At 49.2% G+C, this 26,706-nt stretch overlaps 1 protein-coding gene across 4 annotated transcripts in view; it reads left to right on the top strand.

Moving 5' to 3' along the window:
* The window catches only part of SIK3 (SIK family kinase 3), a 35,552-nt gene extending 9,848 nt beyond the window's left edge, over positions 1–25,704 (top strand). The window contains exons 4-24 of one of the 4 annotated variants that reach the window (XM_010723721.3): positions 3,720–3,844; positions 4,155–4,278; positions 5,690–5,808; positions 6,142–6,252; positions 6,408–6,551; positions 7,120–7,197; positions 7,310–7,419; positions 8,084–8,237; positions 8,727–8,882; positions 9,381–9,451; positions 12,801–12,944; positions 15,460–15,610; positions 16,264–16,389; positions 16,694–16,779; positions 17,501–17,610; positions 18,098–18,455; positions 19,041–19,921; positions 23,202–23,365; positions 24,035–24,167; positions 24,603–24,770; positions 25,130–25,704. In XM_010723721.3, the coding sequence (XP_010722023.1) occupies positions 3,720–3,844; positions 4,155–4,278; positions 5,690–5,808; positions 6,142–6,252; positions 6,408–6,551; positions 7,120–7,197; positions 7,310–7,419; positions 8,084–8,237; positions 8,727–8,882; positions 9,381–9,451; positions 12,801–12,944; positions 15,460–15,610; positions 16,264–16,389; positions 16,694–16,779; positions 17,501–17,610; positions 18,098–18,455; positions 19,041–19,921; positions 23,202–23,365; positions 24,035–24,167; positions 24,603–24,760 (3,503 nt within the window). In that variant the 3' untranslated portion in view covers positions 24,761–24,770; positions 25,130–25,704. Of the gene's footprint in view, positions 1–3,719; positions 3,845–4,154; positions 4,279–5,689; positions 5,809–6,141; positions 6,253–6,407; positions 6,552–7,116; positions 7,198–7,309; positions 7,420–8,083; positions 8,238–8,726; positions 8,883–9,380; positions 9,452–12,800; positions 12,945–15,459; positions 15,611–16,263; positions 16,390–16,693; positions 16,780–17,500; positions 17,611–18,097; positions 18,456–19,040; positions 19,922–23,201; positions 23,366–24,034; positions 24,168–24,602; positions 24,771–25,129 lie in introns of all 4 variants that reach the window. The other 3 variants (XM_010723720.3, XM_010723724.3, XM_010723723.3) reach the window with 3 other exon arrangements.
* The last annotated feature ends 1,002 nt before the right edge of the window (positions 25,705–26,706 follow it).

The following is a 26,706-nucleotide window of genomic DNA, read 5'->3' as shown; positions in this document are numbered from 1 at the left end:
TACAATACGAACGCTGTGACCCCAGTTCTCGTTTTCCCATGGATGCCTTTGCTCCTGCGTACCTTCTGAGTCTGAGTCAGTAGCTGCTGGCACTGTGCTCCCTTGTGCTCCCAGTCAGAGAGTTCAGCCAGGAGTTGAGATTATTGCTAAATACCCAGGCCTCCCTAGGATATGATTTCAGACAGGAATCTGATCTATGCATTGCTTTGCATTCGTTTGCAAGAGCCTGCTCGCTGCTTCGCCTTCAGAGGATAAAAGTCCTCGCGCACAGATCAACAGCAGCTCCCTGGGCTCTGCTCTGGGGTGATGGGAGGGACTGGACCCCCTGTGTTGTAGTACAGAGATGGCTTTTAGGTATTTTCCCTGCATTGCATCATCAGGAGGTTTGAGTTTGTCCCCCAAAAACACCCTTTTCCCTTTGCTCTGTTTGTGGAAAGGGACCTGGCTGCTCCCCAGCTCCCCAGTGTTTGGATTTGCTGTGTCTCTAGACTGGGGTGAGTTGTCATTGTTTGTAAGAGCATTTATTTCAATCTGTCTGTTTCCTTTGGGGTTTGGGAGATTTTGTTTTTTGCTCTTTTTTATTGTCCTTTTTTTTTTGTCTGCTGCTGCTGCTTTGATGTTTCCAAATCCTCCCTCCTACCTTGGTGGGTAGGGGAGCTTTAGGTCTGCCATTTCCACCTCACTTGGCTGCAATTCATTGAACACTGGTGGCTCCCAAAGGAGCACTTCCAGCCCCAAGCTCCACATGGAGTAGACATGGCCACAGCTCCCAGAACCTTTCCTTTCTGCCATCCCAGAGCAGATGCTTCCAGGAGCTGCTGCTTCCATGGCTGCTGCTTCAGCACCTTCCAGCATCCCTGCCTCGGACTGCTTCCCAAAGGAGGCACTCTGCAGAACTGCTCCTTGACCATCTCCTCCTCACTTTCAATGGAAAAAAAAGTGAATCTGGGGCTAATTTCAACCCAGCACAAAAGAGGAGTGAGGTCCACTCATTGCAGAAAAGGACGAATAAAAGTAAACCAGAACAATTTGTTCAAAATATCACTGAGTTGGGAAGAACCAAAACCTCACTGTGTTCTTGCACGAGTTTACAGATAAACTTGACTGTAAATGCTTTGCCACCAGGAGATGGAAATTAATCAGTGCTGCAGATTTTATTGCTTGTTCTGGCGATCATAGCTCAGACACTTGTTAAAAATCCCACTGTAAAAGTAAATCAAAAGCTTACTGAGGTGGAAAAAACAATTGTGCAGCTGTCTGCTACGTCCCTCAAATTCATCCTGCCTAAAGTCGTCTTTTCTTGTGCTTTGGAAATTAAGATTATCTCATTTCCTCCAGTCAAAACCTCCTGGTTTTGATACTGCAGTGGCTTTGCAGTCACTGTGCTCTGATCTGAGCAGAGGTCTGCACCACGTTGCCTGTCCTCCAGCTGGTTCAGAAGGAACACACCGCTCTATGGGGGTCTCTGCAAGCACAAGTAGCCTCTTTGTGAGAGTTTTGCCCCCTGTGAGGATGGGAGGACAAACTGGCTGTAACCTGGTGGCTTGGAGTTGGCAGTCGTGTGAACTGTGCCCTGCTGCAGCCAGCTGTACCCAGCTGTGCTTAGGTGCTGTGCTTGTTTCTGCTGAAGTTCTCTGAAGGAGAAGAAAGTAGTCACCTGGAATTAGGTCATGGAAAATCATGCAAGGAAATGGAGGCTGCAGGCAGGAGCACGAAGCAGCCGTTTATTGCCTACCAGCTGGGAGTGCTGAGCACCCTGCACGGAGGGTTTGCTGTGCTCTGTGAAGCTCTAGGTGCTGGTAGGAAGTTTTCCTTTGTCCAGAAGATGATACCTGAATTCTTTTCTGCAGGGTGACATCAAAGGTTGTAGAGCAAACTCACTGTTCTCTATGGTTTAGGAGGGCAAACCTTCATTGATGGCTGAAGAACGCATGATGAGTTCCTTATCTTCTGAAGCATGGGCAGAAGGCAGTAAGGAGAAATAAACAGACTAAATGGAGATGGATGTTTAAGATGAGTGTGAAATGAGGGGAAAAAGGGATGTTGTGTCCTGGTGACAGGTGAGCCATGTCAGTTCCATGTTATTCCAGCAATGCTGCAGTTAGGAACAGCAGTGAAATCAGAAGCAGCATGAAGCTGTTCATGAAAGTTCTGTTACTTCCTGCACCCATACCATCTATTTTGGCTGTGGTGGGTTTTGGTTTGATTGGTCTGAATTTGCAGGGTATTTCCAGCTTGCCTTGTTTTGTTCCAGGATTTCTCCTGCCATGAGGATCTGCTGCTCAGGGAAACGCTGTGAAATGTGTCCTTGTTGCTGTGGGTCCCCATCCACATGCATTAGTGTCACTCACCCTCCTGCTGGCACACTTCTAGCAGAAAAAAAGCAGGCAAAGCAGTCTGCAATAGCTGTTATATAGCTCCTTCTGATAGAAATTGCTTTAGGGCCCTGTCTATGGGCAGGGAAACCCCTCTCTGACCATGGATTTGCTTTTATTCATCTGAGAGCAAAAGAAAGAAAGGATTTCTTATTTTTATAAGGAAAAGCACACCTCTCTTGAGTGCAGACAGTTGTTTCTTTGCTCTTCCAGCACAAGTCTCAGCTGTGTGCCAGGAGTGGCAGGTTAATTAGCAGAAAATGCCCTTAGTGCCCACGTAAGGTTACAGCTGACTGCTTGTAAGATTGACCTTTCTTTTAATTTCTGTTTCAGGATTTATTATTTGCTGCGGGTGAATGACTTGAGTTGGTTCGTAGAACTGCCCACCAGAACTGAAGTTTCCAGTTCCATGTAGTGCTTTCTGGAAAATAACTTGATTTACTGTTCTTTTTCCCTTTGTCTGCACTCTGTCTTTATTGGCAACTGCCCTGGTCCTAATGGAGTTGTGAAACTTGTCATCAGAGGAGCTGAGGGTTGGAAATTGATGCTTAGATGTATGTGTGGTCTCTTGAATATAACCTGGAAGCCTCCTTCCAAAGCATTCACCTGGCTTGCAGCATCCTTGGCTGGTCTGATCACTAATTTCTCAGTCCAGTCTGGAAATCGTGTTTGAAAAGTGATGAGCAAACCTTTCACATCTTTGTGTTCTCATAAGCAAAAGCAATATAGTGGTAGTATGTGAAACAGGCCCAACTCAGGGTGTTTTGGAGCAGGTTGTGTAAATAGGGTCGATTTACCCTATGTGAAGTGGGTATGTCATAGAATTATAGAATGGCCTGGATTGGAAGGGACCTCAAGGATCACGAAGCTCCAACCCCCGCCACAGGCAGGGCCACCAACCTCCACATTTCATAGCAGCCCAGGGCCCCATCCAGCCTGGCCTTGAACACCTCCAGGGATGGACGGGGCATCACAGCCTCTCTGGGCAGCTGTTCCAGCACCTCACCACTCTCTCTGTCAAGAACTTCCCCCTGACATCCAACCTCAATCTTCCCTCCCTCTACTTCAAACCATTTCCCCTCGTCCTGCTGTTATCCACCCTTTCAAAGAGTTGGCTCCCCTCCTGTTTGTAGGCTCCCTTTAGGTACTGAAAGGCTGCAGTCAGGTCACCCTGCAGCCTTCTCTTACCCAGGCTGAACAAGCCCAGCTCCCTCAGCCTGAATAACTTATATGAGCTGTATGTGACTTATATGTGACTTCACTAGGCAAATAACATCAATACCATTTGTTTACAACAGTTGTACTGGATCACGTTCCACTAAGCCGTTCTCTTTATTCTTTCAGACTTTGGGTTCAGTAACATCTTCACACCTGGCCAGCTGCTAAAAACGTGGTGTGGGAGTCCTCCCTATGCTGCCCCAGAGCTCTTCGAGGGGAAGGAATACGATGGGCCCAAGGTTGACATTTGGGTATGTGATGAACCTTTTCAACTTGGATTTCATTTTTGGCTTTGCTTCTTGAGTACTTAGAACAAGAAAAGGAAAAAAAGAAGGGTGCCCAAATACTTGGGCTCTTGGCTTGTGTAGCCGTGCACTTCAAGGCTCAGAAGGAAGTTTAAGTTAGGCCAGAAGTTTAAAGGAGAACCTAGGCTGTCTAAGACTGAGATGTCACAAGGTCCTTTCCAAGGATTTGCTCTTTCTTTGTTATTATCTTTTTATTTAAAGAATGCTTATTGCTGTGAACCACGGCTTGTTGCTGACTGCCCTTTGTGTGACGCAGAGTCTCGGCGTGGTGCTGTACGTGTTGGTCTGTGGTGCTCTGCCCTTTGATGGGAGCACGCTGCAGAATCTGCGTGCCAGGGTGCTCAGCGGGAAGTTTCGCATTCCATTCTTCATGTCCACAGGTAAGGCTGTGTGCCTGCAGTGCTTTGAGTCACATCTCTGCTTACAGATTCTTGGAAACACTTAGATTTTAATATACCGGTTGATTTATATGTCAGGTAAGTGGTATGCCAGGAAGCATATTGGATGGATAGCACATTGTAATGGAAGCAAAAGTGAATTTTGAATCTAGAATTTAGGAATTCAAATGTTCTTATTTAAAAATCTTGACTTCCATGTGTACGTAGCTGCAAGCTGTAGCAAAACATCAGCAAAGATACATTCTTAGTAACATATCTTAGTAAATTCTGGGAAGTGTGAAAGCTAAAAATGGAGTAGTTGATGTAGGAATATAGAAGCTTTCACTATATCTGCTTGAGACAAGAAGCTTTTTACAGCATTATGGCACATTAATTTCCTGCAGTAGCCCCACCACAAGTGAATGTCCATGTCCTGTTTCTGCAAGTGTGTTTCTGAATGCTTGAGTAATAAATCTTTTCTTTCTGGAAAACGTGATTAATTGTCGGATAAAACCAACTTCACTTAAGAGCAGCTCATATTTATGGTACCTTTGAGTGGAAAATTTGACGGAGGACAAAAAAGGCACATTTCATTGTGGCAGCTGCCTGGGAGAGCTGTTCCTGCAGGAGCCCGAGCCATGGCAGCTGCGTTTTGCCCTTCAGCCCCACAAGTTGTTTGCATCCCTTGGATGGTGCAGGGCAAGGCAAGCAGGGACAGGGTGACAGCATGCCACCTAGGGGTGCTGGCAGACAGCACAAGCGTACTGTGGCCTGGCTGGCTTCCTCCCTAGCATGGGGAAATCCTGAATGAGGTAAGTGTAAAGGAAGCATGCTGACTTATGTCTGTATTGGCAGTAAAAATTTGATCCGAAAGTAGTTTCAGATCAGATTTGGAAAACTGTACAGCCAGTAAAAACAGGCTCTGAGTTAGGATGATCTCATCTATAGGGGCTGCAGTGGCACTGGGAGCTTGGCACTGAGAGCTGATGCTGCCGTTGCTCTTTGTAGCTTCAGAATGGAGAGATGCTCCTGCGCTGGGCTGGCAGCAGCTACTGAGGTGTCTTGAGAGAGGCTTTTATTCCTGTGCTGACTGATTTAGACCAGAATTTAGCTAGAAAGCTGTGGGTATTCATTGACAAATACAATCCCTTTGAGTATCACACTTTCATTCTATCTGGGAGAGGCTGTGTTCTCTTGTCCCCGTGGCTGCCTACGTATAGCATCAAATTCCTGCAGCTAAGTGGCACATGGGATGGGTGCAAGGTCCAGAAGGGGAAGCAGTACTTTTGCTGCATTTGACTTCCTACAGAGAAGTTGCTCCGAGGGAAAGGCTCGCTATTGATCTTGTAGCACAAGGCTGCCTGCTGAAGTCTTGTTCCTCACTGTGGTTACTCAGCAGTCTGTTCCCTTGCAGAATGTGAACATCTGATCCGCCACATGCTGGTCTTGGACCCAAGTAAGCGGCTCTCAATGGACCAGATCTGCAAACACAAGTGGATGAAGCTTGGGGAAGCTGATGCAGAGTTTGATAGGGTGAGAAGCTGAAGTGAGCCAGCGTGTGAGTGGGACTTGCTCAATGCATTCAGGACTGCCACGGTCTTTGTTTCAGCTGCTTGGGAACTTCTGTTCCAAGCTCTGGTGTACTGCCTTCCCATTTTATCTATTTCCCCCTTGTCTTGCTTTCCATATCATCCTTTGACTCTGATTACTTGATATTTTTTCCCCTTTGAACTGATGTACCATCAGCCTTCAAAGCTCATGCCAGCTTGCAGTCTGAGCCTTGTGAATTGGTTCTTCAGAGCGCTGTGACTCATCTCTGTGCCTTTGGGAATGTAAGCACTGAAGACTGTATCTTTGCTCTTACAGCTGATAGCAGAATGTCAGCACCTGAAGACAGAGAGGCAGATGGAGCCACTGAACGAGGATGTGTTGTTAGCAATGGCAGAAATGGGGCTGGACAAGGAACGCACAATTCAGGTAACGCTCTGCAGCTGACCACTGAGTGCTGCCTCCTGCAGTTGGATAACAGATACCTGTTTGTTGCTTATCGTGCCTGCTAACTGAGCACAGCATGGAGCTCATTTTGCTGCTTGATGGAAAGAATCGATCACTTCTTCCTTTTCTTCTTCTAGTCATTAAGAGCTGATGCTTACGATCACTACAGTGCAATCTACAGCCTGCTCTGTGACCGCCTGAAGAGGCACAAGAATCTGCGCATTGCCCCATCTCCAAGTATACCACGGACAGTGACCTTCCCCACCTCTGCTAACATCCAGGTAGATCCTGCTTGTATAATGCTCTTTCAGCCTGGGAAGGCCAGACAGTCTCTTACCTGTTAAGTTTAGACTTAATTGTGAGTGTTCTCATTGTGCCAAAAGCACAAAGATCTTCTGTGTCTGAGAACCTTGTGTGTATTTTGGGTTCTGTAATTGTGACTGTGGATTTACCAAATATTCTTCAGGCAAAATCTAGTCTTAGTTAACCTTGTGACAGAAAAAGCAACGTGAGGTTTACAGGATGGGAAATAAAGTTTACAGACCGTGACCACTGCATGATGCTCAACTTGAGATACTATCCAAGAAATGAGTATTTGCTTTAGGAGAGGCCAGTTCTCATAAGAGAAGGAGGAGAGATGCTAGACCTGCCTGAACAGAATTGAGGAGAGAGAGGGAAAATGAGGCAATCCCTTAAGAATTAAGAACGCTTTCAGTAGCTCCAGGGTAATCTCTCTTCCCAAGTGGTTAAGTCTGTTCATTGGTGTTAGTCCAAGCGATATTATATATGAAGGGGTTGTAAGAGATGCTAGTTTCTTGTCTACTGATTTTTGATCCTTCTGATCAGCAGACAGAACAGGCAGGCAATACCATGAACATCAATGTGCCACAAGTCCAGCTCATCAACCCTGAAAACCAAATTGTGGAGGTGAGGTACTCCCCTCTATGGCCCCTGCAAGTTCTTTTCCAGGACTTGCGTTAAAGCCTTTAGATTGATCCTCACATTGTGTTTCAACATCTCCCATATTTTGCCTGCCCAGACTGATGGAACGATGAACTTGGACAGCGATGAAGGGGAAGAACCATCACCTGAAGCTCTGGTCCGTTACCTCTCAATGAGAAGGCACACGGTTGGAGTAGCTGACCCACGGTTAGTATTGGACTCTACCTCCTTAATGGAGGATTAAGGGCACTCTTCCTACTTGTAAACCCTCTCTTAGGTAGAATTTGGGGCAGTGCATTTTTAGCTCTCTGTGATCTCGTAGTAACAGGCGGGGATGAGTGTATCTGTATCACAGCTAGTGTCAAACCTTTGGTTTTTTTGCTCCTGATGTGAGTGGCTTGGAGTTATTCCTGCACACTCAATTGTTGCTAGATGGGGAAAGAACTTCAAGGTGTCTCCTTAACAAAAGTATCTTAAATGCAGAAAGTATTAAAACATCCTAGTCCCATTGCACAGCTTGGTTAGAATTTGAGCTGGAGATGAGGATCTTCTTTCCTCCTTGATTGTAGCTTTGTTGACCATTATGCAAGCCAATTTCTCACCTATGCTGCACTGTTATCGCATCCCAGCTGGAGTCTTTGTGATAAGTGCTTTCAAGGTTAATACAAAGAGCAAATGCTGGAAAAATTTAACCTAGAGGGGCGAAAAGAAAGGACTGATGAAAACTGAAAAGTGGCCTGGTTACTCTCTGTGACCATTTTCCAGTGCAATAACAAGCTTGTTTTGTGAAGGGAAGCTGAATGTACTGAGCCCATGGGTGGTTCTCCATGCATCGTTGCTAAGTCACCTGTCTGTAAATATGATTGCACAGGACGGAGGTCATGGAAGATTTGCAGAAGCTCCTGCCTGGCTTTCCTCGTGTCACTCCTCAGGCTCCATTCCTGCAGGTGACCCCAAACGTGAACTTCATGCACAATGTGCTGCCTAGGCAGAACCTGCAGCCCACGGGTCAGCTGGAGTACAAGGTACTGACCCACGCATGTGCTCCCTGCAGCCTGTACCACACCAGCAAGTGTGTGGTTGTGCATTTGTGCTTGTGCTTGCTCTCTCTCTGTCTGTCAATTCCTTGGACTTCATGAATTACAATCTTGCTGCTGCTTGAGGTGTGATTCTGGCTGGTTTACTTAAACTAAGAATGAAAGAACACTGCAATATGAAATTATGAATGGGCTGGAAAGAGAGAGGATTTTGCTGCCTGGTTTTGGAGGTGCAGATGGCAGCCTGCCAGGTAACTAAAGGAGAATGCTGGGAAATGGAGAGTTAAACACAGCTTTTCCACTGACACTGTCTCTGTCTGCCCCACTTCAGCTTGGAGATACTGATAATTTCTCATTTCTCCTGAAGCCCAGAATGCTTGTCTTCTCTCATGCTGATATCCCAGTTTGTGGCCTTGGGGCTCAGGTACCAGAAGGATCTGGTACTCGATTGGTAACTGCACTGTGTTTGCTTCCCAGGAGCAGTCCCTGCTGCAGCCCCCCACTCTGCAACTGTTGAATGGCATGGGCCCTCTGGGGCGGAGAGCATCCGATGGTGGAGCTAACATCCAGCTACATGCACAGCAACTGCTGAAACGTCCTCGAGGTCCATCTCCTCTAGTCACTATGACTCCAGTAAGTAGCCAGAGGAAAGAACAGAATTGGTGGTGTGCTTAAAAATATGTTTTGCTGGAGGATTTGACAGGGTAGTAGACTCGGGTTGTAGTACTCATGGAAGTGCAGCAGGGATTGTGCCTGCTTGCTGCCAAAAGGATCTCTAGAAGCTCTTTGGAATTGGCAGAGGGTTTGTGAACTTTTAACTACAGTTGATTTTCTTTTCTATTGCTGATCTAATAGAGAGAAAACTAAATGTCAATCTTGGCTTTTAATGCATCTTCTTTCTTCCTTGGTGTAGCTGCGTGGATGAGTTTTCCTGCTAGTACCAAAAGAAGCAGCAGCTTTGCGCAGGCAGTTCTGCATGGGGGAAGGAATGTGGGAAGGGGTTCTTGGCTGAGTGCCCTATAGCTGGCATATATCCTTGTGGAAGCCAGTTTGGGAAGGCCAGGTGTCTGCTGTGCGGATGGGACCACGTTGGCTGCCTTCTGGAGCCCATGGCTTCTCTTCTCCCTGCAGGCCGTCCCAGCTGTCACTCCCGTGGACGAGGAGAGCTCTGATGGGGAGCCAGATCAGGAAGCTGTGCAGAGGTAACCCCCAGTCTGTTAATGTTCACCCTTATTACCCTCAAAGAGGCTCACCCTGTGGTGTTCTACTACTGAATTAAGACGCGAGCAACCTCATCACAGGCAGCAGTGTTAATTACAATGGAAGCTTAACACTTTTCTTATTCTTGTGGGTGTTGATTATTGCAGGCAATTACTCCTCTGATGCTACTAGGTGCTTACAAAACTGGATTTCCCCTGAAATTCTGTAAGCTGTTAAAGCAGTAGGTTCTCTAGAAACTCTGGAACTGCTAAACTCCTTTGCTTAGTGTGCACCAGCATGCAATCCACACTAACCTGCAAAATGAGTGCTAAGTGATTCACCCCTCCCTGCTGAGTGATGGAGGTAGGAAGATCTCATCTGTGGCCTTGGGTGTAAATGCAGCTTTTGTATCAAGACATGCAGTAAACATCCAACTCTGATGCCTTAGACAAAGTGAGCTTGCTGTAAATACAAGTACCTCTTGGCTTCTAATTTTAGCAATGGGGCTTAGAGTAGTCTGCTCCAATAAGAAAAGAACTATTAGACATTAGTTTGAAAACTTTTGTTCTCTTTGTCTGCTCCAGATGCATACTGGGAAGCGGGTAGAATACGCTTGTACTTCCTCAATCCATGAAAACACTAACCATTTCCTTGCTAACATTTCTCAGTAGCTTTTGTGTAGTTTCTTCTGTGCTAACCAGCTGGTGCACTGTGTTTTGGGTGTGGTTATGGAGTGCTCCTGTCTCTTACCTCAAACTTGAAAAGATTTCTGGATTTCCCCGAGTTTGTACAGGCCATCACCTCAAGTAAGACAACATTTCTTCTGGGGCTATGCTTGGGTGAATGATTCAGATGAAGGTTGGTTGCAGGCAGAAACTCTGGGAGGGGCAGAGCTCATGCCCCAGAGCCTTGCCAGCTCTTGTCACTTCAGTGCTTCGGAGGATTCAAACAGTGCTGCGTGTAGTGATGGGTTGTGCAGTGTGTGCTGATACTCCTTTTGCCTCCCAAAGCTCAGAAGGATTTCAGGGCTGGTCCATGTGAAGGCACTTGCTTCCAGCTCTGCCTTAGAAGCGGCACAGCCCTTCCACAGAACGCATCCTGTGTTTTCTGTGCAGCTTTACACTCTGGTCCATTGCCACCCTCATCTTTGTGCTCACTCTCGCAGTGTTTTCCAGCTTCATGCACTGCTGTTCATCCACCTGCCCAGGCACCACGAAAGAAATGAGGCCAAGCCGTGGTGTTGAGCAGGTGAAGAGCACAGGCACTCCAGGCTGCATTCAGTCCCCTTCAAGCTGCTGTACCCTAACTGTACACTGTCCTCCCCAGCAGGGCTCAGGAACACCAACTGTCTGTGCTGGCAGCTGTATGCAGTTGTGTGGTTTAAGAACTAGCTCGACTGGAAAGGCAGTAAAACTCCCATGCAAGTTGCAGAGATGTTTGAATCCCACTGAAGAGCAGTTTCCTTGAACTCAGGTCACTTTGCTGCTCTCAGCTGTGTTGTCCTTAGCCCTATCCTGTTCTTCCACCAGATGGCCCATCCAGGTTGTGCCTTAACTTGCTCTCCACCCCATTATGTTGCAACACGTAGCCAGTCATCAGAGAAGGGTAAATAGCAGTAACAAATATTTAGCTTCTCAGAACAGTGTTTCCAACACTGCATGCAGCCACCAGCGAACAGTTTTTTGCCCTTCTTAGTCTGACCTTGAAAACAGCATGCATACTTTTCTCTGCTCCAGGGAGCAGCCACAACTCCTTTGAGCTTTGGGAAACTTTCCTCCACCAGAAACACTGTTACAGCTCATGATTGGATTGTTCCCTGGAGGTCTGAAATAAAATGATCTTAGCAAACCACAACTGTAAAGCTCTTTGGGAAACCTTCCCTGTCTCCATCAAATGATTCTTAAACAGCTAATGGCACAGACTTTGGCAAGTTACCACAATGCTGAGCACTCTTCATTCTGTTAACTTGCTGCCTTCTGCCTAAGTGGCTTTAGTAGCTGGCAAAGGCTGATTTTGGAGGAGGCACCGTTTTTGTTGGTTTTTTTTTTTTTGTGCTTGTTGCTTTCCTCTGCCTTACAAGATGAAGCTGTATTTGCAGAGGTTAAAAAACAAAGGTGAGAATCCCCCTTTTGTAGCTCTTGTGTCATTGGCCAGGTGCTCTTTGCCACAGCCGCCTTATTGCTGCTGGTTCCCAAGAGCAGAAATAGTTGAGTTCATAAGCGGCCGTTCACCTGCCTGTCCTTGAGTGGGCAGAGTGCTGCCCTGGTGCTTTCAGGCCGAGGCATTCTGGGTAGGTGCTCTGTTTGTTATCTCTTCTGGCCCTGTGCCCCCAGCTGGTCCCCAGGCATCGCCGCTGCTGCTCACTGCAAGTCCAGCAGGGCTCAGCCGTCAGCACCCTGCAGCCCTCCCTGACGTCCTGGCTGAGGCAGAGCTTCGTAGTGTTGCTCTGCGTGCTCCCCGACTCTTTGGGAGTTTGAAAAAGAGATGGAAGATGCTCATTCCAATGCAGCTTAAACCACCTCAGCTTAAACCACCGGTGCTGAGCTCTGGTGCAAGAGGCATGCTCGGTGCTAGGGCTGCGACCCCAGAGCAGGAGCTGTGTGCTCACCCCCCAGCTGTCCTTGTCCAGTGCGTTGCTGGGTGATTCCCAGCTCTGCAAAACAGGATAGGGCCTAGGTGGCGCACTGTGACCGGGCTGGGCTGTGCTGCACTGCCTGCCCTGCCATGGGGTGGCCAGAGCTCTCCTCACCCCTAATCTCCTGTGGGTGCTCTGTGCTGTGCTGGCCTCTGCTCAAGCCCAGGGTGTGATGGGTCCGGTCTGAAGTGCAAAGGGCGGCTGCGAGGGGGAAGCTGAGCAGCCTCTGCACTGTGCCCCTTCTCCTCCTTGCTAAGACTGTTTGTGACTCCATGAGTACGGCACATCTCTCTGTGCCTCAGTGGGGCCTCGTGAGGGGGAAGCAGACCTGCTGCAGTGGAGTGAATCCATGCTGAAAGCAGCAGGTTGCCGTGTGTTCCCCAGGGAATAAACCGGCATTTCCCTGGAGACAAAACGTGGCTTTCCTGATGGGAAAAGCAAATGGCTTCTCTTTCCTTCTGAGAGCAGCATTAGCACACGAGCAGCTGAAACCACGCTTGTCCCCTTGTCCCCTAAGCACTGAAGACCTACTGATCTGACAGGCATGGGCAGCACGTCCATGCTGTGCTTCTCCCCGGGCGTCACTCAGCCCCCAGTCAGTTCTGAGCACTGCAGCAGCATTCTTCCTTCACCTTTACTCTGGATTATCTAACACTCCCTGTTTTTGGAGTATCTTCCCATCAGTCTCTTATAAAATGTGCTCCTGCTTGTTGCAGATACTTGGCAAATAGGTCAAAAAGGCACACTCTGGCAATGACCAACCCTACAGCTGAAATCCCTCCAGACTTGCAGAGGCAGCTAGGACAGCAGTCCTTCCGACCCCGGGCTTGGGCTCCACACCTGGTACCCGATCAGCACCGGTGAGTAATGACACCGGCCCTTCGGGCAGCTTTGCGCCAGGAAACCTGCTCAGATGTCACCTGGAATGGAGCACTGAAGACATCCCGCTTGGCAGGGAGGGGTGAGGAGGAGGAGGAAGCATCAGGAGCAGATCCCCAGGGCAGACGTGTCCGACCACGCTGGAGTTCTGCACTGGCGTGGGCTCTGTGCCTGCAGCTGCAGGCAGTGCTGGGGCAGCAGTCAGCTGGCTTGTCCCCTCTGGTCCTGTTTTTGTGGCAGGAGATGGTTTGCCAGAATGGCTGCCATCACTGAAGGGTTGAGAATAATCTGTTCATTTTAGAGAGCTTTCTCTGTTTTATTGGTAGGTGTCAAGTTAGCAGTAGGTAGTAGATTTTCTCTGGAACATTTTGGAGTCAGATGCAAGGGCAAGACTGCACCAAAACTTATCTATGCCACAGCTTAAAATCCTCACTGTTCTGCACCAGAGTTGTTTGTTTTGACTGCAAAGTCTCTTTGCAAAGCTCCTGGAGAGCCATTTTATTTCCCATCTTTAACCCCTGAGGGGAAGGATATGGGGAAAGGAAGCTTGAGTGGGAAGAAAAATTGCAGTGGAAAAGAGGGATCTGCTGCAGATGGTGTCTAAACACACTCCAAATGTTTGAGTAGGTCATTCCTAATTGTGAGAAGCGTTAATTTGACACGGAGTCCTTGGCACAGAAGCAAACTGTAAACACTAATGCCACAGAGAGAGCTTAAAACCTGCGTTCTGAACCTCTCAGTGCCAAGACTGCAAACCAGCTGCAAAGTACAGAGTTTGCTGCCTGTTGGTCTCAACTGTTGAGAAAACAGTTGCCTACCAGGCTAGATTTGCATTAAATCTTTCAGCCAGCTCATGCTGGCGAGCTTGACAAAGTGCTTTTTATTGTAGCCAGATACCTGCTGAGCTGAGCACTGATGTAATCAGCAGAGACAGGTGAACTCTGAGCAGACTGAGCCAGTGTCAGTGCCACGCTGGAACTCTAGACAACCAAGATAAGCACCTCTACACCCTGAAGTTTCTCCCTTAGATGTGCTTGGGGGATGGGAAGAGCAGGAGGGGGAGATTTCTGGGGTCACAGAAAACCTTAATAGGAAGAGAAGTGCAGCTTGCAAAACAACCAGAAGGTGTTGTGTCCTACTTTAAGGACTGCTTCAAATTGTGAAGGTAAGCTGCGTCGCTCATGCACTGCAGGAACTGACTTATTTTTTATAAGAAATTGTTAAAACACCCTGTGTCAGTATGTTGATATCACCTCTGCCTCATGGTCCTGAGACTGTTTCGTTCATTCTGTTCATTCCACCCTTGGTGTTGTAGTGTGCTGTGAGCCTGCCTCACATTTTACCTAAGGAATCATGGAAACTTCATCTGACTATGGCCTAAACAGACTCCCCACAGTCATGTCTGAGACACACACAGCACAGAAACCATTAGCACTCGTGTCATCACATAACTAGACCTTGGCTGTTGAACAGCTGGTGGGTTTTATTTTAGCACTTCACGTATTTTAAGCCATCTTCTTTATATAGAGCACCAGTTTTGGTCATGATAACTTAGTATCTGAAAGCAGATTGAAGTGCAGCAGCCAGCACTGTTCTGCCTTGGCCATGTGTGTTTGGGAACCTCGATGTAATTTTTACCTGTAGGTTCCGCTTTGCATTGGTACAACAGAAGGTCAAATGGATCAGGATAATGGACGAGATGGTATCAAAAGGGAGTGACATAGCTCTGTCCATGGAAGGAAGTCATGTGAAATCTATGGAAACTGATTTATGTCCTGCTAAGGGACAAGACCTGACCCCAGAGTGCTGGTAGCATTCCACACAGTCATGTTCTGATAAGGGGGAGCCTCTCCAGGAGAAATCATTCTCCTTCTTAGAACAGACTTCAGCAAAGAGCAATCAATATGCATAGTAGCACAAAGATCAGTATGAGCAGTAGCCAAGACTTTGACTAGTCTGCAGTAATGCGGCTGAGGTTCATATCAGCACGAAAGCAGCTGGGGTACTGTTGAATTTAATGCCAGGATGTCACAGGTGCTGAGATTTCATCCCAGTGCAGGCAGGAGCTCAGTGCTTAACTCTGACAACAGGGAGCCCCAGCTTTGGCAGAATCCAGCTCCCCAAAAAAGTCCTATTCTGGCTCCCCCTGGTGAAGAAGAAATCTCACTGCAAATGGAAATGCGTGTAACTCTTTGGGCACAGTTGCCTCGATTCTAGCTGTGTCTGCTCTTCAAAGTTGCCTTTGGGTGGATGAGTTGCTGCCCATCTCTGATCTGATTTGTGGCTGAATCACGTTTATCTGCCCAGCTACTGAGGGTACTCAGTAATCTTGCTTCCTCTTCATGGTGTTGATGGCACCTTATTTCTTGATCTAAAACTTGATTTATTCTGGGTGAGTGGGCAGTAGAACTTGGCGTGGCTGGTTTAAATTAAGTGTCTGTGTTCCGCAGCTTGTTTTTTATCTGGCATCACTAACCCACTTCCCCATGTGTTCAGTTCTATTTACAAGGACTCCAACACTCTGCACCTCCCCACCGAACGCTTCTCCCCGGTTCGGCGCTTCTCTGACGGTGCTGCCAGCATCCAGGCTTTCAAAGCCCACCTGGAGAAGATGGGCAATAACAGTAGCATCAAACAGCTTCAGCAGGTGAGAGGGGTGGAGGACTTAAGGCAGCAAACCCTGCAGAAATCCCTCTAAATGTACCTGCTGCTCAACTGCAATCTGGGAGCTTTGGGGGCTTCCACTCCTCTCTTCCTAGGGAAAAAATGCAGGTGCTGTGCCCACACGTGGGCTGTTCTGCTGGCCTCTGTAGTCCCATCAGCACTGCCAAACTGCGTCTGCTGCTCTCCCACACTTCCTGGGGCAGCAAAGATTTGGTGCTGTTCCAGAATGCCTGGGAAAAGGGCAGTTCATACTGCTAGAACTGGGACTAATATTGCATACTATCCCCTGTGCAACCAGTGCATGTCTTATCATGGCTTGAGCTGGATTTGGCATCAGGAGAGGACTTTCACCTTGCAATAGAGTGGAAATACAAGATGCTCTTTTCACCTTGAAGTTATCGTTACTACAGCTTTGTGCTTGCATTTTTTTAAGGGAATGCAATGCTGCCAGCTTGAGCTTGTGCAGCTTCTCCTCTGTTATCTAAGGCTTGAGCTAGCCATGTTGTTGCACACCCAATTCCATCAAATTAAATGGATTAAGCTTTCTTTACTGGATTTTTCAGGTAGCAGAGTGCCTTTTTGCCCCATAAGTGTGAATCAAACGGTCACTTTTAGGGTGTGTTGGACTCGTTACAGGAATGTGAACAGCTTCAGAAGATGTATGGTGGGCACATGGATGAGAGGACACTGGAGAAGACACAGCAGCAACACATGCTGTACCAGCAAGAGCAGCACCATCAGATTCTTCATCAGCAAATCCAGGTATTAGAGCCTGAGGTAGACTTTCTGATGTCTTAGCCATGTTTTCTGAATGGCTGCAGATAAAACTACAGAGCAGGTCCACCTGGGATTGAGGAGGTTGTAGATTGCTCAGCTTTCTTAATGAGGAATGAACCTGAAGGACTTCAGCCGTGATGTTTGCTGCTGTGGTAGTGAGAGCTGCAGTCAGGGACCAAGTGTTTGATATGTCTCACTTCACTAATCACCGTGTCCTAAATGTATTACTCAATGTAATTACTAAATGTATTGATCACAAACACTTTTTGTTTTCTGATGCCTGGTTCAGGACTGTATCCGGCCACCTCAGCCATCTCCACCCTTGCAAGCTCAATGTGAAAACCAGCCAGCTCTGCTCACTCACCAGCTTCAGAGGTAAAGAAATGGCTTTAGCAAAGCTAAAGGGATTTACTCTGCCTGACCCAAGGATGAGCTAACGCACTGAGAGTCCAGGGCCAGGCTGGAAGTGTGTAAAATAAGAATGGCTGAGCCAGTTCACAGGTGAATGTGCACAGTCCTTTTTGTTGGATCCTCTCTGAAAGAATTCTGGAATTAGAGAAATGTGATTCAAAGGCACAAATCTGCTTTGAACAGATGACAGACAATTTTGCCTTCTGACCAGCTTGAAAATGCGTTGCCTTCATTAAGCCAATTTCTCTCATGATTTCTGCTCAGAGGTTCCTGGACTTCTCACATCTTTTCAGACTTTGTGTTAAGTGACAGTCCTTGTTTTAATCACTCCTGACTTGTAAATGAGGCAGGCTGAATTCTGGGAAGAAAGGAAGGAAGGGAAAGAGGAAGGGAGGGAGGAAAGAAGGAAGGAAGGTTTTCTCACAGGCCACAGTCAGGAAGAAAGCTTGTGATGTTCTCATCCCAGGGTTTTTGTTCTAGCCAGCAGGTTATGCTCGTTACCTACATGTTTTAGGCATGGCTCTCAAAATAGAAAGCAAGCTGCAAAGAGTTTGGGATCCCAAGCATGGGCTGCACGGTGTTTATCTTACAACAAAAATACAGCCTTTGGCGTCAGCTCTCACAGTTGAAGGAGTGTCTTAATGAGGTGCATGTGTGATGAAAAGGTGCTTGTTTCCCTGCGTAGGTTACGGATTCAGCCATCCAGCCCGCCCCCAAATCACCCTAATAACCACCTCTTCAGGCAACCAAACAGCAGCCCACCTCCTGTGAGCAGCAGCGTGCTGCAGCCCCACGGTAAGTGCTGACAGTTGCCTGAGCCATCTGTGCTCCTCGGGGCAGCAGAGCCGTGTGCTCCTATCCAGCCTCCGGGAAAACAGTGCGTGGGGGAGCTGGGGGCTTTGGTCCCCCCTGTGCTCAAATCCTCGTGCAGTTTGCTGATGATGTAAAAGATTCTCCATCTGGCAGCAAGGCTGGTGTTATCGAGAGCTCGCGAGGATCTGCCAGCTGGAACGTGTTGATACGTTTCTTGTCATGAGATCCTTACTTATCGCTCCCGGAGGTGGGGAGGAAGGGCTGATATTCTTGGGTTGATACAAATCACTGTGAGCTGTGCTTTGTTTCTCTTTCTATGCAAGAGGCTCTAGCTTGACCTTTGCACCCTGACGCAGCGTGTCAGAGTTGCCAGGAGCTGTGCACTCCTTGCCGTGTGTCCTGGGGCTCTGCTCTCTCCTGAGCCTTGCCCTGGGCTGATGTGGGTGCTGAGAGTCTTTGTTCCTCGTAGGTGCAGCCTCCCAGTCGCAGTTCCAAGGGATGCCGTCCCACAACACGATCTTCCCACAGTCTGGTAACTGTTCCCCTCCCCCAACCATGGGGCTGACATGTCTGGCCCTGCAGCAGCAGTCCCAGGCCCAGCAGGTCACCATCCAAGTGCAGGAACCCGGCGACATGGTCAGCAACAACCTCCTGCAAGGGGCCTCTGTGGCCGGGCAGGGCATGTCCTCCCACACCCGGGGTATGTCCATCAGCCCCAGTGCCAACCAGATCCAGATGCAGCACCGCGCCAACCTGATGGCCTCCCTCACCTATGGCCACAGGCAGCTGTCCAAGCAGCTCAGCGCCGACAGCGCCGAGTCGCACAGGTAAGGCCATGGCACTGCTGCACCACATCCCCCCTGAGCTGGGAATGGGGCTGGGTGTGAGGTGGAACTGCTGGCTGTCAGGTGGAGTTCTGGGGGTTCTTCATCAGCCCCTTGTTTTGGGGGTGAAAGTGACTCCTGGCAGCAATTCCTGGCCCAGGCTGGGAGCTCTGGGAGCGTGCAAGGCTGTGGGGTTTTGTGCCTTGGGAAGCACCTTGTGCCAGGAGTGGCTGAGTGGCTGTCCCTGCCTCGTGCCAGGGCAGGGCAGGAAGTGGAAAAGTTAAACAGAAGAGTGCTTTTACATGGAACAGATGCTTTTCCCAGATCATGTTTTCTTCTCGGTGCAGTCAGGGTTCCTGCTTCCCTTACATTTACTAGCTGCACCACCTTACACTGCAGCTGCCCTCGTGGGTGACCTGGAGCACAGGATGATGGGCACTCTACCTTTGGAGTAGTTGTTGCCTCCCTGCCCTCATGTGGGTACGGTGGATCAAACCCTGTGTGAGGTGGAAGCACCAAAGACAGCCCTGCACGCCTCGTTAGCTGGAGCTGACGGTGCAGTCACTTGTTCTTTTCTGTTCTTTGCAGTCTGAACGTGTACAGGAATCCCCCCACCAACTACGACCAGGTGCACTTACACCCCCACCTGTTCCCAGAGCAGCCTCGTGTTTCCCCCAGTAACTACAGCCCATCAGGAGGAGTTGGGTTTCCTCCAGCTCAGCAAGCTCTCAAAGTCCCACAGCTTGACCAGTATCCCAATTTCCCTCAAAATGCACATCAGCAACAACAGCACTACACTGCATCGGCACTACAGCAAGCACTGTTGTCCCCAACACCTCCTGACTACAGCCGACACCAGCAGGTACCGCACATCCTCCAGGGACTTCTTTCTCCCCGTCACTCTCTCACGGGGCACACGGACATGCGGCTGCCCCAGGCAGAATTTGCACAGCTCATCAAACGACGGCAGCAGCAGCAGCAACAGCAGCAGCAGCAGCAGCAAGATTTTCAAGAGTTGTTCAGGCACATGAGTCAAGGGGATGCTGGAAACATGGGCACCAGCATGGGACAGAGCCTGTCGGAGCGTCAGTCGTTGTCTTTGCCTTATCAGAGTGCTGACACCTATCATCCACAGAACAGCCCCCAGCATCTCTTAAAAATCAGGGCGCAAGAATGTATCCAGCAGGTACCTGCGTCAGTGCCACCACATGGATACATACACCAGCCAGCTCTGTTCCACTCGGAGAGCATGGAGGAGGACTGTGCGTGCGAGGGCGCCAGGGACAGCTTTCCAGACAGTAAGAATTCAAACACATTGACCAAAGGTTGCCACGAGACCCCTCTGCTTGTAAATGCAGGAGGGCACGGGGACCCAGAATCTTTGCTAGGAACTGCTAATCACGTTCAGGAGCATCAATACAGACATCAGCCCGCTGCTGGATTCAGTAGGAATAAGGTGCCCAGCAGAGGTAAGGCTCAGGGCCACTCGCACGGCTGAAATGCTTTTCCATACTGGCTGCGTACTGCTTGTGTTCCTGCCAGAGAACACCATCCCTACCTAGTACTGCAATGGTTTCGTGACATATTTTGCATAGCACAGAATTACCTAGATTCTTTCTGGCTTTTGTGGCTATAAATTGCAGGCATAGTCTCTCTAATAAACAGCGTTAAATAAGAACTCTGCTAGATTCTTCTCTTTGGAATGTGACCTACTTCTGTAGGCAGATAAAGGCCAGGACCATGAGAGTGCTGTCTCTGAAGAGATGCTGGGTTCAGTTGACTCATTTCTTCTCGTTGGGGGTGATCCCCCATCAGGTGTAAGTAAGTGCCCAGAAAAGATCTTCTTTCTGGAAGCCCTGTAACCTGGCGTATTCCTTCTCTTAGGGGCAGAGCTGTGTGTCCAGGCATTGCTAAGGCTTCCATAAACTTGCAGCAGAAGAATGGTGATAGATGCTGCTAAGTCTGCCTTACACTGCTCAGGCACTTCGGGAAGCAGCAGTGAGGCTGGAGCCCTGCTTTAGCTGGAAGGAGTTGATTCTAAAGACAGGGAGCCAAAGCTTGCCATTAGCATGTGAAGCCCTTTCCTGCTAGTTGGAAGCAGTTGAGCCCTTACTCCCTGGTGGCTGCATTGACAGTGATGTGTTGTAAGAGAAATTCCTGCCCAAGCTATAATTACAGGCCTTCTCTGTAGGAAAAAACACAATCCTACCCCCTTGCTAAGATGGTTTTGAAGAGAGGCTTTCCAGGCTGAGCTGGGTGGATCAGTATTCACTGCAGGACTGAGCTGTACTGGTCTGAAGCCATCAGCTTGCCCTTGGCACAGGGAGCCCTATTGCAGGGGAGCAGTGTCCTGGGCACAGGAGGCACTGTTTTGTTTGGGGACACAGCATGGGTTTGTTGGGAAAGTACTGGCTGGGAACAGAGAGGCGCAGAGAGCAGCGTGGGCATGCCAAGCTGTGTCCCCCAGAGCAGGGGACAGGGACAAGGCCCGGCTTTTCTGAAGTCTTCCTTGATTTTGTGTTACTGATGTGTTTTCTCTCAGGCTTTAATATCCCTATGGTGTTTGCAGCACAAAAGGGAAGAGTAACCTCAGGTTAAGTGGGATTCGAAAGCTGTGGCAGTGCATTTTGAACCAAATCTTGAGTTCACACCATAATATCTTAGTCCAAAATGTGCAAAGTGATAAGATTTAACGAAGTCAGAAGCTAAAGTTCTGCCCCAGTACTGATGGTGCTAAAACAAGTTACACAAGGGAAAAGGACTTTAGACAACAAGACTCTTTGTAAATGAGTAAAAAGCAAGTAAATGTTTGCAAGTTGCATTGTGTAAGCACTCCTGCCAGGGGCTGTTTGGAGGGCTTGTATAGTAAACTATGCTCTGAGATGCAGCTGCTCAGAGCTTTCCTCCCGGCTTTAATAACCCACTTGGAATCTGGCCTGTGTTACTTCACTTCCAAACAGAGCAGACATCTAAGCAGACCTAGGTACATTTCCTACAATTCAATCCTATGAAACCTTGCTGCAGACACCCTGAATGCCCTGGTGCTTCTTGCTTGCCTGTAGCACAACCCAAGTGTTACAGGTGCTGAGGGATGGCAGCAGGAGGTGAGCACCCCAGCTCTGGCACCCCGAGATGGCTTTCTGCAAGGCTGCCATTCTCAGACACAGCTTGGGGTTTTCCAACCACCCCTTCTGTGGGAATGGGACAGCTGAGAGGGCAAATATCTCCTCCTCCTCCCCAGCTTGTGAAATGCATGCTGCTCGAGGGAGGAGTGCAGATTGGTGGGGGCTCAGCAGGATTTATGCCTTCCAAGAGAGTGCATTGACCCCGCTTTAAAACCAGTTGAGCATCTGCCACAGAAGGTAACTGCAGATCATGAGAGTTTCAACCAAATCTGTGGTTAGGGGATGACTAAACCGCATCCGAGCGGCTCAGCTGCAGGCTTGTTCCAACCTGGGGTCGGGAGCACTGCCCGTGGGAAACCTTTCCCCAGTGCTGGGAAGCCGGGTGCCAGCATCACATGCACTGACACAAAGGCTGCCTGGGATGAAAGGGTCCCTCGCTGCCGGAGCGGGGCAGGGGCAAGGCAGGCAGCCTGCACTCTGAGCTCCTTACTGCTGCTGCTCCGCACTGCTGGCAATGCCTGCCCCGACCATTCCCACAGTTGGAAGGGCCCCGAGCGCTGCGTGGGCGGCCCTGCACTGCCAGCACTGCCTTACCTCATGTTTTCCTTCTTGCTTTCCGGGAATGCTGACCATTAACTGAGTTTAACCCCACAGATGTGCAAAAGGAAGGAGGCCGGCTGCGCTCCGGCTGCCGGCTGGGCTCTGGGGGCTCCGAGCTCAATGCCTGGCTGCTGGGATGGATGCTCCAGCAGCGCGGGGTGCTCAGGGTATGACCAGGACTTGTTTGAGTTTTAGCAATGTTAGGGACGAGTCTCTGGAAAGCACACGCGTCTTGCCAGCTCCCAGGGCACAGTCCCAGCCAGGAATGTCTCGCTGCTGGCACAACCAAGGGTTGCTTCCTGCTGACCATTCCCTGCAAACCTGATAACTGCTGTCGGGATCCACCTGCGGCCGTGTCACGTCAGGGCAGCTCCTGAGGGCCCGTGGCCTCATCCCCATGTTTGTGCTCCGCAGGATTGCTCACCGAGAGAGAATTGTTTACGTGCACCACAGCCAGCAATAGGCTTCTCCATAGCTCAGGACTTTATTCAAAACATCGTGTACTTAATGACGATAGGTTCTGCTTGATAGGAATGTAGCCTTTACCCTTGCTCAGAAGAGCTTGCAGTGCAGATGGACTTTGCCAGGCAGAATGCTCTTGTACTCCTACAGCTAGATTGGAGGAGGGCAGGGAGAAGTCATCTGATAACAACTACTATCCTGGCAGCTCTTCCAGCCAGATCTGTTGCATACAATTGCCAAGGGGCCCTGCTAAGAACATCCTGCGTCGGAGGTGGAGGAGACCCTTCTCCTTCTCTTGTGTAATGTGAGCAATGCGTGGAGGAGGATGCAGGGCTGGAGGGGAGGCAGATGGAGGCTGCCACAGGAGCAGAGAGGTCTGTGGGCCATCCCAGGAAGCCCCGGTGCTGCAGTGCTTGAGCCAGAGCAGCCAGCAATTCCCTTCCCACCTGGCAGGCAGCACAATGCAAGTGACATTGGTTTGTGCCGCAGTGGCACGTGTTGTCAAGAGCTGCCGTGGTTCCTTGTGCTAATCTGACACTTTTCTGTTTCATCTGATTTCAAGAGTCCGTCGTAGGGAACTGTATGGACAGGAGCTCCCCTGGCCAAGCCATGCAGGTGCCTGACCACAACGGGCTGGGCTACCCAGCACGGCCGGCGTCCAGTGAGCACCCGCGGCCCCGCACCCTGCAGAGACATCACACCATCCAGAATAGTGATGATGCCTACGTAAGTGGGAAGAGTCCTGGGCCCAGCAGCTCCTGGATGTGTATGGGTTATGGAGGAGGTGACACAAAAGAAAGGCAGCACCCTGCTCTGCAGGGCTGCTAGGGATGAAGTGCTGTTGGGACGCAGCAGTCAGCATGCCCAGTTTGCTTAATACTGAAAACATCTTAGAAGAGACCAATGTGGAAGTTCTCCTTTGCTCACGTGTTGCCTAATTTGTCCCAGAGCTGGCTGCATCTTTCCTTTTGCCCCCAGAGTGGTTCTGATGAAACCATTTGCACTGCCCCAGGCTTGGCTCTGGCTGCAGAAGTTTTACAGATGCACAGAGCCCAGCTTTCAGCTCGCAGTGCTCAGTGACCTGGCCACACCGCGAGCAAAGAGCAGCTGCTCTGCTTTCTGCATTTTGAATCTCTGAGAACAATCAGACCCAGGTTGTGGCATGTTTCTTGCTACAGCTTCCTCCTGCTGTAGAGGAGGGCTTTTCTCTAATTAGTTACATGTAAGTCTGGAGGGGGTCGAGTTGTCTCTCCATTCCTTGTTGAGGTGACGTCGCCAGCACCTGCGCTGTCCCTGATGTGTACTCTTGTACTCTGAAGCCCTTGCTGAAGGCTGGGGAAGCCGCAGGTGCCTGGCTCTGGTCCCACTTTGATTTGTGTCCCGGTGTCTCCGCAGGTGCAGTTAGATAACCTGCCTGGGATGAGTTTAATGGCAGGAAAAGCGCTCAGCTCTGCTCGGATGTCTGATGCCGTCCTCAGCCAGTCGTCGCTCATGGCCAGCCAGCAGCTGCGTGACAGGGAGAGTGAGGGTAAGGACCTGGCCGGCTGCAGACGTGGCGTGGGCGCTGCTGGGGTGTGGGTCAGGAGCTGTAAGAACCTGCGTTGTTCTGACAGCCTGCACTGCAAAGCCACCTCTGCTGCCAGTGAGCTCTGCAGAGCCGCAGGGATGGGAGGACTGGCTGTCACCTGTGGGATCAAAGCCCTCTCAGTGCAGTTTGCATGAGCTGAATTAAAGAGTCTCTTGGATTTCTCACTGCACTTGAGGCTTGGATGCCATAACCATCTCTGGCTCTGCCATATTTTGGGTCCAAACCTGTGACAGCCTGTAGAGCTCTGTGCTTGGCTGCTGCTGCTGGCCAGTGGCAGTAGTGAGCTGGGCTTCTTGCTGGCCTGACCCACATGCAGAAGCTGCAGCTCTTTAGTGCTCCTAATGCAAACCCTGATGTTGTTCTTTGGTGTTACAGAATGTGGGGAAAGTTTGGAAGGTCAAGAGCATCCCAACCTAGGTGATGGCAACCAGCATCTAAACACCTCTTGCTACCCATCGACATGTATCACAGATGTCCTACTGAGCTACAAGCACCCAGAGGTGCCCTTTGGGATGGAGCAGGCAGGGGTGTAAGCAGGAGGGAGTGAGTATCTGTGTCCTCCTTTTCTCTCCAGCTGCACATCTGGGCTCTCCTGGATGGCAGCCCTGAAGCTGCGTGATTTTGTGCATCTCCTTCCCCATCCCTTTGCTCCAGCATTGGTGCAGGGCTGGAGAAGACATTGTCAGCTCTGAGCTCCTCACTGTTGGCTGTCCCCCCTCTGTTTGCTCAGGGCCCTCCTTCGTGCCTTTGCTGTCCTTCCAGAGCCACGTTTTGTTGGTGGGGGCTCTGCTCTGGGATGTACCCTGTGGGTTTGGACTGGGAATGCGGTGAGGGGCTGTGGGAGCAGAATTGCCACTCTCTGGTATCCCCTAACACACCTCTGCTTCTTCTCTCTGTTGCAGGTTTTATGTACAGCTTTGAAATGAAAAGGTCCATTTTAAACCAACAGTATCTAGCAGCATTGCGCCAAATTGCCGTAGTATTTCTGACTAACTGGAATACCATGGCCCCTTTCCTCGTAATCAGTTCATCCAGTGTGTTGTTCCTTTGGTTTCTTTAATTTTTTATTTTTTTTTGGCCATATTTGCCTGTAACTCCAGCTATCACTGACATCACCGGAGAACCCCAGTCCTACACATCAGCGGAGCCCGAGCACTGAGTCTGGTTTGGAGGGCTGTGAGCATCCAGGGCTGGGGCTGGCAGTGGGAGCAGAGCCCATGGAGCCTGCAGGGCAGGCAGGAGCCTGCAGTGCATCCCAGCCCTCCTCTGCTGGCTCCTAAGCCCTGAGCAGGGCAGCAGGGTGCAGTGCCCGTCCCCCACCCCCTGCTGCAATACGCATCTCTGTCTGCTTTTGTTCCTTACTTCATCACCGTGCTAAAAGGATCACTTCTTCCCCTGCCCTCCCCCAACCCCTTTGTAATTTTTTCATTTCTAATCCCCATGCAATTTTTTTTTTCTTTTAATTTTTTCCTCCTGGCTTAATGTAGGGAAGACAGATTTTTTCCTTTGTTTTCTGAGCTTTTCCTCCTGATCATCTAGGAATTTTTTTTTTGGTAAATGTTGTTTTATTATTATTGTTATTAATAAAAGGCAAAAGGAATTTCTGTTTGAGAGAAATTTTTAACTAGATTCTGTTCTATATGAATTGTGACATGCACCTTTTGTTCAAAGTATTTTATTTCTTTTAATGACATTGTAATTGTGACTGGTTTTCTCTCTCGTGCCTGTGGCAGAAGTGGTATTCTCCTTTATACAGTTCAGACGTGCATAGATCTCTTCTTTGTTCTTCTTTTTGTTCTTTCCTTGGCTGAGAGAAAGCAAAGCACCCCAGCATCCAGGCCATGGGGAGCGCTTGGTGTCATCATTGCCTTCGGGACGTTGAAGCTACACCTGAAATTCTTCTTTAATGACACTTTTGGAGTATTTAAAATATATATATATAATAATAAAAGAATCGACCCAGCCCTCCTGAATTTGCACAGAAGGAAGTGTGAAACCAGCATGGCAGAGGTTAATTCGCTACCCCCCATCCCCCCCATCCCCACCCCTTGGTCCCCAGGAAAATGATGCTCAATGGATTCACAGGCTGGAAAGCTGGAGAGGAGGAAAAGCCCACAGCTGGCAGTCACAGCTCCTGGGCAGGCAAACAGCACCAGGCAGGAGCTGGGGGGGCCAGGAGACCCCGAAAGCCTTTTGCTCTGTACCTTTGGTTTGTTTTCCTTTTGTTTACATGACACTGTATTCCTGGGAGAGTTGGCCACCCTACAGTAAGCACCCACCACAGCAGGGACTCGCTTATAACCGTGCCATTTCGCAGTATCACACTTTTTGTTTTGTTTTGTTTTTTTTTATCATTGCTTTGTATTGTAGTAATCAATACGCGCAGTATATGTTGAATGTATATTAATATACTTTGCTATTATTTCTGTTTTTTGGAAATGTCAGAAGTATTTTTTTCTTCCTCATTTATGTTGGACTA

Source organism: Meleagris gallopavo, chromosome 26, assembly GCF_000146605.3.
Source record: "Meleagris gallopavo isolate NT-WF06-2002-E0010 breed Aviagen turkey brand Nicholas breeding stock chromosome 26, Turkey_5.1, whole genome shotgun sequence".
In the NCBI taxonomy this organism is placed as follows: Eukaryota; Metazoa; Chordata; class Aves; order Galliformes; family Phasianidae; genus Meleagris; species Meleagris gallopavo.
Note: the sequence above shows the minus strand (reverse complement) of the source record. Positions and strands in the feature narration are given on the sequence as shown.